The sequence below is a fragment of the Rhincodon typus genome, chromosome 2, assembly GCF_021869965.1.
Source record: "Rhincodon typus isolate 14 chromosome 2, sRhiTyp1.1, whole genome shotgun sequence".
In the NCBI taxonomy this organism is placed as follows: Eukaryota; Metazoa; Chordata; class Chondrichthyes; order Orectolobiformes; family Rhincodontidae; genus Rhincodon; species Rhincodon typus.
The window spans coordinates 45,345,987-45,360,388 of record NC_063333.1 but is presented as its reverse complement, the minus strand read 5'-3'; the positions used below and the strand labels follow the sequence as shown (position 1 = coordinate 45,360,388).

The 14,402-nt window shown below is 38.8% G+C and overlaps 1 protein-coding gene across 1 annotated transcript in view; it reads left to right on the top strand.

The window, feature by feature from the left end:
- Positions 1–3,603, top strand: part of itga8 (integrin, alpha 8) — a 208,356-nt gene extending 204,753 nt beyond the window's left edge. Inside the window, exon 29 of the mRNA XM_048607871.1 lies at positions 2,126–3,603. Within this exon, the coding sequence (XP_048463828.1) occupies positions 2,126–2,212 (87 nt within the window). The 3' untranslated portion in view covers positions 2,213–3,603. The remainder of the gene's footprint in view (positions 1–2,125) is intronic.
- The last annotated feature ends 10,799 nt before the right edge of the window (positions 3,604–14,402 follow it).

The window sequence follows — 14,402 nt, the reverse complement described above, 5'->3', positions numbered from 1 at the left end:
GCATCTACCACTTCATCTGGCAGTTCATTCCACATACGAACCACCCTCTGTATGAAAAAGATACATTGATCAAAATTAAAAGTGAAATCTTGTTTGTTTAAACATGAATATATTCCAATTTAATCATTTCAAGCCTCTGGATTTGCACTCACAGTAGCTCCCAAATTGTTGGAATCGTATTAGAGATAGATAACTTTTAAAATGAGATTTGAATTCCCTGTGACTGATTTTAAGAAACTGCGCAAAGATTCAAGCTTTAAGTCTTTTGTTACAAGAAACAAACTCAAATCAATATCATTTATAACATTATTTATAATCAATACTCTAATTTACAGAACAAGTATTCATTCTTGGATTAAAAATCATGAAGAATATTCCTATGCCATGTTTATACCTTAAATCACTCTCTTAATAGAGATGTAGTCTTATATTCTTAAAGTTAACATGCTCTTCTTGTTACATGAGGAACATCTTTCACAGACCAGATTAAAAAAAACACTTCCTTCAATTCTCCGAGCATTCTCAAATGGACATCCAGTAGCAAGACACTATCTGACAACATTTCGGTTTGTCAAACTCGACAAAGTCAATTTCTTTAAATGGAGAATCCATTCTCAAAACATTAGCTTCTTGTATCTTCACCCAGCAGTACCTTTCTTCCTGTTTCCAAGGTACCTGACTATGACTGGCTGAGATTCTCTAAGTCTGCACAAAGCATGACCAGCTACTTCTTTCACTGTTTAGATGGGAAAGTTGGCAGTGGGTCTCGATAGAAAGTGACCAAGGACATCAGTCCCCATGGCAAACACATCACATTAGCTTGTAACCACTGAACTAGTAGGAGGTCATTTGCTGCATTTTACCTTGAATTAAATAGGAAGATTAAAATATAAAGGCCTTCTAAAACCTCACATTAATAATTTCTGTTACTGGCCACAATTGTAGTGGCCATTTCAAACTTAACCAGAAGACTACATTTAACTTGGAGCTGGTGAAGCTTTATAGGATTTGCCTGCAGCTTTGGGGAAGGCCTGATTTTGAATTTTCATTTTCAAAAATCTGACAACTGGAAGATGGGCTTTGAAATGTGAAGAAAACATTTCCATAAAAGTTATTATTTTTAAGACATTCTCTAAATTAGATTGGAATAGCCTTCTTTTCAACCACCACCCTAATTCTACAAAGATCTGGTGAAGGGTCTAGGCCCGAAACGTCAGCCTTCCTGCTCCTATGATGCTGCTTGGCCTGCTGTGTTCATCCAGCTCTGCATTTTGTTATCTCAGATTCTCCAGCATCTGAAGTTCCTACTATCTCTGATTCAAATTTCATGTAGGGTTGTTGAAGCATTGAGTTATTAATTTGCAATTGAGCTGAAGGAACTGAACCTGCATTTGGTTTGGATTCATTTTGAAGATTGCGTACGTATTCCTCAAACAAGTCAACTACATGATTAGAATAAAACATGCCTAATCAGTTACCATGAATAACAATAGTGACCACAGTATTGTACATAATAAGAATCACATAGAGATCACAATTCCTAGTGTATCCAGATTTTCTAACCATTAACAATGAATAGAAAAATCCAGCTTCTGAGGTGATATATTTATATGTAGTTTAAATCTGCATTACCAATGTATTGATAGTTCAAAATCACAGCTACTCATAACCAGTCTGCCACCTAATGGTTAAAGGCTTCAGAGCCATTTCCCATAACTCAAACTTAAAAACATTTTGTTAACTATGACCGTATGAATTTGGAGTCTGGTGTCTTGTGAAATATTGTCAATTTCTCTTTCAGCTTCTTGAAAATTTAGTAGCAAACTGGAATGGTTTGGAAAGAATTAAACAGTGGTAATTAAACAAATTAATTGTGTGAAAGGAAATACTGTAAAAAAGACTCTTTCTGAAACATTTAAAACCCAGCTGTTGTGCATTATTGCATTGCAAGTTTGTCTTTGTTATGTGCATTTATACAATGTTTAATTTGTTTGATGTTCAGAAAAATATATCTGACTGTGTCTAGACACTGAACCATAAACTAAAGTTTACAGTTCTTATGCTTTGAGCATAATCACTTTGTTGTGGTGAGAATTTATCATTTAATCTGGCATTGTTTCCATAGTTTGGTTTCTTTGATCGAGCTCGCCCACCTCAAGATGACATGACGGATCGAGAACAACTTCACCCAGAAAAGACTACAGACGCCTGAGGACTGACAATAGCTGCCTAAATCCACTAACCAGCTACTCTAAAGATGTGTTCACACCACTGAAAATTACTTCCTTCTATTTGCTTTTGCAGAAAATGAAGAAGAAAAAAAATGAACTTTGCGCAAAACAAATTAGCAGAGAAAGTGCCATTGTTGACTATGCAATCACCTTCAAGCTACTTTACAGCGAACATTCTGCCAGGATAACGTTACTGAATGCCTCAATACTGTATTGCAGTACTGAGTGAGATTGTTATTTTTCAGTTACACTGTTAATCTTGAAGTATACTTTTTAAGTGCAAGTGCTGTGCACTTTGTAAATTGGACAAAATTGTGTCTGATTCCAAACAATTAGATAAAGTCTTTGTCGATAGCCAGAAACCTTTAAAATAGTATTAGTCGTATGAGTGCAGAGTTTTAAATTGGCACTACCGTTTATCATGAATTACGTATTGCCTTCCTTTTTGGGCAACTCCTTTGAAATACAAAGGGTCGGAAGGACCTTGACCGCTTGTAAAGCAATCATGAGTTGATTGTTTTTTGTTGAGTTGTTAATTAAGGTAGTATTAAAGGATAAGGGATTTCAGTGAAAAACAAAAGTGTCTGTGAACAAATTATTTTCTTTTAAATCAGAACAAACAGTCTGAGCAAAAAGGAGGTAATTGCAACATTAATCATTAAATGTTGTCCTTCATTGGGTGGTTTTACCAAGGGATCTGCACTCAATATCCAGGCATTTTCATGTGAAGCAATTTGAAGCATAATGTCACCCTACACTGGGAGTGGGAATTACAGATTTTTAAACGTGCAATATTTTCTATATATATTTATATGTTTCTGAAGCATGTTTACACTGGGATTTAGCCATATGTGGAATTTACATAAAGGTTTTTCTATCAGTTTTTTCTATGATTTATGGTTGTAATAATCTTACAACCAAACAAAATTTTAAAGAGGAATTGCATAACCTCTGTTCAGTGATCAGCAGTCAGCTTTCATTTGTATCATAGTTTTTCATTTTACACAAGTTGCAGATATTTACAAAAATTATTCTGCTTCTGTATAAAAGCTAAATCTATATGTTATGTACCACTTTGGAATATTTCCTGTTTAAAAATATCCACTCTCACATTGGATTCAATTGTACAACGGACGTATATTGCAAATGTATAATTGTGTCAGTATGGCTAATAGCAAGAAGCTTTCGTTAGACTCGACAATGCAGGATCACTTGTTACTGATCAGGTTGTAAATTTTTGTGAAATTTGGAGCAAGGTATCCAATTCTCCCAATGTTCCAATTTAAAATTTACTTATATGTATATTTGATAAACCCATGTGGTATACTTTTTGTTATCCAGATCCAATAAAACTGAACAGTTAACACTGGAATGTGTGTTTACCTTAATTTCAAAATGGATATATTGTTGATGAAAAACAGTGTGAGCTTCACTCTATACCAGATTTGTGAAATACTTGTAAATACTGTGAGTTCTGCCCTGAAACATTGAGCCTTTTCCCCTTTTCTTGGTGTTTCCAAAAATATTATTGGATACCTCTGACTGGATGCTCCTGTACTCTTCATGGCCTCTAGAATTTCAAAATTCCCCTCATCCTTTTTTTTGTTTCAGGTATTCCTCTCTGCTCTTTGGTCACTATTATTGTTTTATTGGTCAGGGGCACGCATAGAGCAGGTGAGGTGGACAACATTGTGCATCAAAAGGGTCAATGACATAGGCAGCAAATTTTTTCAGATCCTAGGATATTCCGAGTGCTGCCAAATCATGCTAGTGACCGTGATAATCCTATTGTCATATAGTCATACAGTCATACGGCACGGAAACAACTTCCAACTCATTCATTCCAACTCGACCAGGTTTCCCAAACTAAACTAGTCCCATTTGCCTCCGTTTGGCCTCCAAACCTTTCCTATCCATATACCTGTCCAAATGTCTTTTAAATGATGTAACTGCACCTGCATCTATCACTTTCTCTGGTAATTCATTCCACCATCCTCTTGTGTGAAAAAGTCACCCCCACAGGTCCTTTTTAAATCTGTCCCTTCTCATCTTAAACCAATGCCCTCTAGTTTTGAACTCCGCTACCCTAGGGAAAAAATCTTTGCTATTCACCTTATCTGTGCCCCTCATGTTTTTGTAAACCTCTATAAGGTCACCCCTCAACCTCCTATAATGCAGGGAAGAGTCTCAGCCTCTCCTGATAACTCATACCCTCCAGTCCTGGTAACATCTTTGTAAATCTTTTCTGCATTGTCTCCAATTTAATTACATCCTTCCTATAGCAGGGCAACCAGAACTGTACTCAGTCCAGTACAACACTCCCCAGGGCCCTACAACTAACTGTATAAGTCCTGACCTGGTTTGTCTTACCAAACTGCAACACCTCACATTTATCTAAATTAAACTCCATCTGCCATTTCTCAACCCATTGGCCCAGCTGATCAAGATCCCATTGTACTCTTACATAAACCTTCTTCATTATCCACTATACCTCCAATTTTGGTGTCTTCTGCAAATTTACTAACCAAGCTTCCCATACAGGTAATTCTGCTACAATGCGTGATTTGTTAATGCGAATTGACTGTAACGCGATTGATCAATAGTGGACACTGTTTGATGCTGTACAGATATACCGATTTTCTTTAGCAATTTCCCTATAATGTGATTTTCTATAGCACGAGGTCGCACAAGAATGCAACAATCATGTTATAGGAAAACTACCTGTATTCTCATCCAAATCATTTATATAAATGGCAAATAACAGTGGACCCAGCACTGATCCCTGCGGAACACTGCTGGTCACAGGCCTCCAGTCCAAAAAACAACCCTCTACCACCATCCTCTGTCTTCTAGCATCAAGCCAATTTTATATCCAATTGGCTGGGTCTCCCTGGATCCTATGTGATCTAACCTAACTAGTCTACCATGTGGTACCTTGTCAAAAGCCTTGCTAAAGTCCATGTAGACACGATCTCCCATGCATAAAGCCATGCTGACAATCTCTAATCAGTCCTTGCCTCTCCAAATGCATATAAACCCTGTCTCGCAGAATCTCCTCCAACAACTTAGGCATCAGGCTAACCAGCCTATACTTCACTGGCTTTTCCTTGCAGACTTTCTTAAATAAAAGCACAACATTAGCCACCCTCCAGTCTTCCAGCATCTCACCCATGGTTGCAGATGATACAAATATCTCTGCTAGGAACCCCGCAATTTCTTCCCTAGCTTCCCAAATGTCCTGGGATACACATGATCAGGTCCTGGGGATTTGTCTACCCAGAATTGAAAGTTACCAGATTGGTCATGAGTTGTTTTACCCACAATAACCCCTTGTATGAGTAATGTCGAATCTGACTTGATGAGGAATTCTAATGAAATGGGCAATAATTAATGTAGATGGACAGGACCTCCATACTAAAGTGAAACACATGAAACCCTTAAGGTTCTCTGCAATTAGAAACTTTTATAAATTTTATTTTAATTTGTAGTGAATAATCAGATTAAATAAACTTAATTTATAGACCAATTGTTAATAGCTTCCATGAATCTAGATGAAAAAGAATTTGAATCTATTCTGCAGTTAGCTCGACTCACATACCTCATGGACAAGAGGAACTATACCTAAGTTTCTGTTACATGTCTTAAATACCCGTATCCAGAAAGAACTAAGTTGCAAAAGAAATCAAAACAACTGAATACTATATAGTGTAGGGAGAAGGGTTTACAGCAGAATAGCATCATGCTGATACATTGCAGTATTTAAGGATTCCAGAAGGAATATTTGAAATAAAGTTTGAAATATTTTAAGAAGTTGAAAACTGAACCTATTTCAAATCGGTTTTTACATCAAGGTCATGGATTATGAAATAAAGGTCAGCATCCTGTTTGCCTTCACTTCCACATGCTGAACTTGTATGCTAGCATTTTGTGAGTTATGCATGAGGAATAATAAATGTACTGTAGCTTTCTGATGTCTTTCTCCATTTAAATCATATTCAACTCCTCTATTCTTCCTGCCAAAGTGCATAGCCTTACATTTTCCCACATCATATCCCATTTGCTCAGTTTTTTGCCCACTTGCTTAACAATTAAATAATCCTTTGCAGACTCTGTGTCATCCGCACCACTTGCTTTGCTACCTATTTTTGCTTTATCCACAAACTTGGCTCCAGTACATTCACTTTCCTCATCAAGTCATTAATATATATTGCAAATAAAATTGTGGCCCCAACACAGAGAAGTGTTGTATTGATTGGTTTGGGGTTTTAAAATTGCATTTTTTTTGGAAGAAGCTATTAACTGAGAAACAACAAGAACAAGTGAAAGTCAATGTCTAAATAATAAAGTAATATAAGTAAGAAAGTTAGGGTAAGGGAAGTAAAGTAAGCATAAGGGAAGTAGGTTAATAATATTTTTACATCAGCGTTTAAGAAAAAAAGAGAGTAACTAAGGGGCTTCTATCAGTCATGTACTCCTATTGTACTATGTGGCAAATTATTGAAGTTTTCAGTTGTCCCTGGTGACTATATGTGCAAGAGGTGTGTCCAGCTACAGTGACTTGCTAACTGTATTTCGGAGCTGGAACTGCGAGTGAATTCATTGCGAAGCACCTGCAATGCAGAGCACCTCATGGATTGCACATTCAGTGGTCACACAACAAGTGAAGATTGAACAGGCAGAAAGAGTATGGGTGGCCCCCAGTCAGAGTAAAGGAAGGCAGGTAGTGCAGGAATCCCCTGTGGCCATCACCCTTTCTAATAGATATACCATTTTGAATACTGTTGCGGGAGATGACTGTGCAGGGGAAAGGAGTGGCAGCACACTTCATGGTCCCTTAGGGAAGTCTGCTGCAGAAAGGGAGAGGGAGAACAATGGGGCTTTAGTGGTAGGCCTTGGATTATAAAGAGAACAGACAGACATTACTGTGTCTGCAAAAGAGACTCCAGAATGGTATGTTGCCTCCCTGGTACCAGGGTCAGGGATGTCAGTAAACAGCTACAAGGCATTCTGAAGAGGAAGTGCAAACGAACAGAGATCATGATACACGTTGCTACCATTGACATAGTGGAAAAGAAATGAGTTCTTGCAAGTAGAGTTTAGGGAGCTAGGAAGTAGTTTAAAAGCAGTACCCAAAAGGTATAAACCTAGTAATCCTAATTACTTCTGGTGCCATGTGCTAGAGAGTATAGAAATAGGAGGTTAGTCCGGATGAATGTGTGGCTGGACAGATGGTACAGGAGGGAGGGATTTCTGGGACATTGGACTGTTTTGCGACCTGTACAAGGTGGACAGATTGCACCTGAACTTCCTTCAGCATCCTTGTGGGGAGGTTTGGTCATGCTGTTGGGGAGGTTTTAAACTAAATTAGCAGTGGGTGGGATCCAGAAAGAATGTTCAACAGTGGGAGATGAATGACCACAGTCAGAAGAGACAGCAAGTGAGTCAAGAAGGCTAGAAATTATAGGCCATTTAAGTCACAGGGAATTTGACAAGGTTGGATGGTATACAAGAAGTCTGACAAACAAGGCAGATGAGTGGAAAGCACAAATTCAATGATGTCATTGCTGTCTCTGAGACATTGTTGAAAGAGGGCAGGATTAGCAGCTCGATATTCCACAATAGGGGATCTTCAGGCAAGACAGAGAAGGAGGTTAAAAAGGAAGGAGTGTTACAATATTGATCAGGGAATCAATTACAGCAGTAAGGAGGGATAGCATCTTAGAATGAAAGCCACATAGGTAAAAGCTAAAAACCAAAAAAGAGCAATCACATTGCTGGAAATGTATGACAGGCCCCTTAACAGTCCAATGGGAATAGAATAACAGACATGTAGGCAAATTTCAGGAAGTGTATAAGTAATAGGGGACTTCAACTTCAACTTCCCCAACATTATCTGAGGTAGTCACAGTGTGAAAGGTTTAGTGCGAGCAGAATTCTTAAACTGTATCCAGGAGAGCTTTTTAAACTATTATTTAGAAGGCCCTACAAGACAGGGAGTGGTCCTGGACTTAATTTTAGGTAATGAAGCCAGGCAAGTGGCTGAAGTATCAGTGGGTTTATCAGAATCTAAAAATCTTGTTAGATTCAAGATTGTGATGGAAGAGGACAAGGATGGGCCTGAATTCAAAGTTCTAAAATGGAGGAGGGCAAATTTTAGTCAGATCAGATACAATTTGGGAGCAGACACCTTTAGGCAAATGTCAGAGCATTGGGACACATTCAAGAAAGAAATAGGGAGAGTAGGGGGCTAACGTTCCAATAAAGATAAAGGGTTGGACCAACAAATTCAGCGAACCATGGATGTCGACGGATGTATATGATTGGATAGAGAAAAAGGAAGGCATTTGACAGACACCAAGGACTCAAAATGGCAGAAGACCTAAAAGAGTACAAAGTGTGCAAGGGGAAACTTAAAAAGAAAATTAGAAGAGCAAAATGGGGGCATGAAAGAATAATGGCAGAAAGAAAAGGAAAACCTTAAGTCATTTTTCAAGTACATTAAATGTAAAAGGATAACTAGGAAAAGAGCAGGGCCCATTAACGAAGTGGTAATTTGTGTGTGGAGGCAGAGGATGTCAATAGGGCTCTAAATAAATATTTTGTGTTAGTGTTCACATGTGACAGGGACAATGATAGAAGTCAGGGAGAAGGATTGAGATATACTTGAAGAAATTAGCATAGACAGAGAGGTGGTTTTGAGTGATCTGGCAGGATCAAAAGCAGTGAAATTTCTAGGGCTGGATGACAAGTAACTCAGGCTGTTGAGTGAGGCAAGGGGTGAAATAGTTGGGGCCATGGCAATAATTTTTATTTCCTCTCTGACGGAGGGGTGCCAGAGGACTGGAGTATTGTGTGCTGTTCTAGAATCCATATTACAGGAGGGATGTGATTGCACTGGAGAGGGCACAGAGGAGATTTACCAGAACGTTGCCTGGTGGAAAGTTTTAGTTATAAGAGAGCCTGGATAGACTGGCGTGGTTTTTCTGAAGCAGAGAGACTGAGAGTGTCATGATTGAAATGTATAAAATTATGAAGGGCATAGACAATGGAGACAGGAAACAACTTTTACCCTTGGTGGAAGGACCAATGACCAATGGACATAGAGTTAAGATACAGGGTAGGAGATTTAGAGAGGATGGCATTTTTTTCACTCAGAGGGTGGTGGGAATCTGGAGCTCACTGCCTGTAAGCATGGTAGACACAGAAATCCTCATTACATAAAATGTGCACTTGCAATGCAAAGACATACAAGGCTAGGGACCAAGTGCTGGCAAATGGGATTAGAATAGTTCGGTGGTTGTTTATGACTGGCACAGACTTAATGGGCTTAATGTGCTGTAGACCTCTACGACATTGTGACATCAATCTTTGTGGAACTCCACTAGTTACAAGTTGGCATCCTGGAAATGCCCTCCTTCTGACCTGATTGATGGAGCAGCTGAAGATGGTACTGTGACATATTTTTACATAATCCACTTGTCTCCAAACCACAGGAACACACATTGCATAAAATAAGAAGAAATTAGCCAAGTATTTGTTTTCTACTATATTATTCCATTAAAGCTGGATGCAGGTAAGGGTCTGATGAAAAGAAGTGGGCATTTTACTCCTACGTTACAAACAAGAACTATAATGGCATGACAGCCAATTGATATTTAAACCTTTAGCAACATATTTCTCAGTGACAGTTTTAAAATGCTTTATAAACTGGTTTACTTTTCATAGACATTTGCTAATGTCCATACTACAGAGTATTTTTTTCTATTGGCACGAGGATAGAAAATCTTGGGAGAAATAACTTTACGGATTGCACAAGCCCTGTCTGCCCCATTGGAATCAATAGAAGTCTCCCTAGTTAAAAGTAATGTTCTGTGATTGAATTCCTTCTCATGGATCATTTATAGCTGTAAATAATTGTGGACTTTAAATCTGAAACTGGAACTGCAATTTATTATATATCCCTTGAAACATAGTGTCCTCTTGAATTAAGTCCTTTTATATCCTGTAGGCAGCTTAATACAATGTAATGTTGCACAGTATAATTTCAGGGCCGTGATGTGTTCTGGCTGAATACCTGGGGAAGAGGAAAATTACGGGAAGTGCTTTACTCAGACAGCTCTTGCACCTCCCCTGGTGGCTGCCCAGGTCAGAACATTTTACGAGGCTTGGTAACAGGACAGCCATTAGTTTCTTGGCAGAAGTTGGGATGTCGTTTTGGAAGATAGGTAAAGATGAGGCAATGGTCTGATGAGAAGAAAGGGGAATATTACTCCTACATTTAACAAGAACTAAAGTTGCACAGACAGCAGCCTGAAAATAGAATGCCTCCTGATCCTTTGTTCGCAAGGAATAAAATTCGTTCATTTAAATGGGAAAACAAAAATCTGTGTTAACATGTTAATAAATGTGAAACAAAGAAATCAAAATTGTGGAAGAAAATTAAAAGGAGTTTAAGACAAACAGGAAGAAAGAGGTTATTTTTTCATTATAACATTAATTTAAACTGGTGGAAGTGGCATATTGTGATCTCTGCTGTTCAAAAGGAACATGGGAGCATTACTTGGGGCGTGGGAAAGAGGAAGATGATTTGATGGAATGATAGAATGCATTCTTAAAGTTCTTAAAGGAATAGACATTAGAGAATGTTCCCCATGGGAATTAGACCTTAGATCATTATCTAGGGTGTGGGAAAAGAGATCTCAGATCTCAGTATCAGCAAGCAATCTGCCTCATGAAGTGCTTCAGATCATTCTTTGCTGTGGCTTCATTTTGTGAAATAACAATTCACCAGGTTGCTTAGCTTTTTGGGTTTGCTATAATAGAGTGGCTGTTTCTCCATATCTCTTACCATGTAAAATAATTTCTTAGTAACTTGTCAAGCATCTGCATACTTTGACTGCATCAATGCCCTTTTATCACTTGATTGGGTATAACTTCAGCTCATTGAAAACTCAATTGCACACGTTCCTATCTCCCCAGTCAGTTCCACTGACCCCCGTGCTTCCTGATATTAATCGATTCTCAGTAATACTAACATCTCAATTTAAAATTTGCATCATTATGTTTAAATTCCTTCACAGACAGATCTCCCTTTAAACCCTTCAAACTCTCATCTCCCTTTCCAATTTTTACACTCTTCTTTAAACAGTCTTCAAAAACATATGAGTCATGCTGAGTATAGCAAGAACTGCAGATGCTGGAATCTGAGATAACACAGTGTGGAGCTGGAGGAACATAGCAGGTCAGGCAGCATCAGAGGAGCAGGAAAGTTGATGTTTCGGGTCAGGACTCTTCTTCAGTCATTCAGAGTATAACTCATTTCTTTGACACAGGTGTGCAATTGTCTCCTCTACCATGGCACCATCAGAACTTTCTCTACGTCACAGATGCAGCATAAATAAAAGTTATAGTTGGTTTTCTAAGGTTAGTCACTTGGTAGTACAGAACATGAGTATTGCTGAAAAATGAGACACACTGTTGAAGTTTTTCATCTTAGACCAGATCAGGGCAGATGCAAGAATGCCAAATTTCAAAGGGATCAACAATTTGAATTGCATGAGAAAAAGATGCTGATTGGTTGGTATGTCAATTCTGATTGATTGAGATGTTACCATGGGGAATGTACCTGGGAACTATTGTCCATCATGTTTTTGAATAATTAAAGAAAGATGCAATGGCTCCATATGTCTTTTATTTCCCACAGAGGACAGGTCCCGGTGTTGAATTTATGCAGCTTCTTTCAAGCATCACTGAGTCACATTGTGAGCTCAACTGATTATCTTAAATTGGCTGTTAGTGTAATTTGTAAGACAATCAGGATTGTTCAGCAAGTGCTACCCGATCACAAAATCACATCTTACATTAGACATTATGTTCTGACTTTTGCAAGCACTGTCGGATTGATTACAATTATTATTTTGCTGACTGCAAACAGTTGAAGGGAAAAGCCTTTTGATATGACACTATGATTGCATGAAATGGATATTTTCAGATTTTATTACCATTATTGGAGATCCTGGAGCTAAATAATGTATCATTCATAATGCCAAACAAGAACTTTCCAGCAAATTGTTGCAAAAAATAACAAGATTACTGCATACAACACACTTATATGTGCATGCCATTAACTGTCTTCTGATAGCAGAACATAATATCCATTAAATGGAATAAAGATAAAGTTGCTGTAGCCCTATGAGATGATAGGCTGTTAGAGAGAGAGAGACAATTGGTGATGGTTTAACCAGAGGGTCACCACATTGCAGGTGAGAGGAAAGGTTGAGAAGGAGAGTCTTTCATGATTAAAAAAAGTCTCTTCACATTCGGTGCATTACCATCACTGACTGCTATCATGGCAACAATGTGAACCATTTACAAGATGCACTGTAGCAATTCACCCAGGCTCCTCCATTAGTACCTTACAAATTAACCATCACTACATATATGAGAACACCACAACCTTTAAGCTCCCTTCCTAGCTACACACAATACTGGCTTGGAAATACGTCGTATTCCTACAGTACCACTTGGTCAAAATCCTGTAATTCCTTCCGAACATCATTGTCAGTGTGCATACACCAAACAATCTATTGGAAAAGGCAGCTCACCACCAACTTCTCAATGGCAATTGTGAACAGGTGATATGTATTAATCTACTCAATGACAGCCATATCTCAAATAGTTTGACTCCAACTGCACATCATCTGAATTTCCAAGAAAGTCTGCCAAAGCCAAGCTAAGGACTTGCTAGTTTTAATTACTTTCCAAGCTTGTAAAACTCTGACCCATCTACACTGGTCTCAAAGTTTATTTGTGTGAATGGGTGGAGAAGGTCTTGACATATAACCCAGAATGAAAGTAAACTTTGAAGTACCAGTTACTGATGATCACTTGTGAAGCCATCAATCAAGATGAATGTTGGTTCTTAGGTGGTGCATTCGAGTGGGAGATGCAAGTTCATGACCCCAGAATCAGATGGAATAAGAAAACCAGTCATCTTGGATACCGCTCTAAAGTCCCAATTCACATGTCAGAATGCAAAAAAATTGTGCCAGGCTCGGCAGCTAGAAAGTACAATAGTTTATTCTATATAGAGCCAGAGTGATTTCATTTCATCGGTAGATCTATCGTGAATGGTCCTCTAGGACTTTGAGATAGTTTATTCCGAGTACCCATCCAGCCCTGACAACAAGTAAAAGTTGAGGAAAGGGGAGAATACAAATAGAGCTGGGACAAACATTTTATGCAACTGAGACTGGTGAAACATAAGGAAAGAGGGGCCAATGGAGAGGGATTAAGGGTCGAAAGAGAAAGGAAATCATAGCAAGCTCAGGGAGTGAGAGAGCAGGTCTATTGAAATAGATCAAATGAGTGAGAAACACTGAGGGATGGTGGAATGGTGGGATGTGTTTGAGGTCAAGGGATGGACACAGCTTATGAAAGCTTAAAGGAATAGCTAGGGCAGCACAGTGGCTCAGTGGTTAGCACAGCTGCCTCAAAGCACCAGGGTACTCAGGTTCAATCTTATCCTCCGGCAACTGTCTGTGCAAAGTTTACACATTCTCCTCATGTCTGTATGGGTTTCTTCCGGGTGCTCTGGTTTCCTCCCACGGTCCAAAAATGTGCAGGCGAGGTGGCTTGGCCATGCTAAATTATGCATAGTGTCTAAGGATATGTAGGTTAGGTGCATTAGCCATGGGAAATACAGGGTTGGGGTGGGTCTGCGTGTGACGCTCTTCAAAGGGTTGGTGTGGGCTCAATAGGCCGAATGGCCTGCTTCCACATTGTAGCAATTCTCTGATCAAATCAACCCTAATTAAAAGGAGAAGGAGATAGACACAGGAATTAATGGACTGAAAACAATCAAGAACAGACAGAGATCACATGAGAAGTAGGTTGTCAAAGACATTTACAAGAAAGCATAACCTAATATTTGATATTTTCTCATCCTTAAAAACACACAGATCTTGTACACTTACAATGTTTAATGAGGACCGTAACACCAACCTCCTATTTGTGTTTCACATTCAAACACCACAATCACATTCAGTAACTCACAGTCCCACCTTTCCTTTCCAGTACCTGTTATGCTGCAGGAGTCCCTCAGGATACTGTCCTAGGCCCAACTGTCTTCAGCTGCTTCATCAATGACCTTCCATTCATCATAAGGTCAGA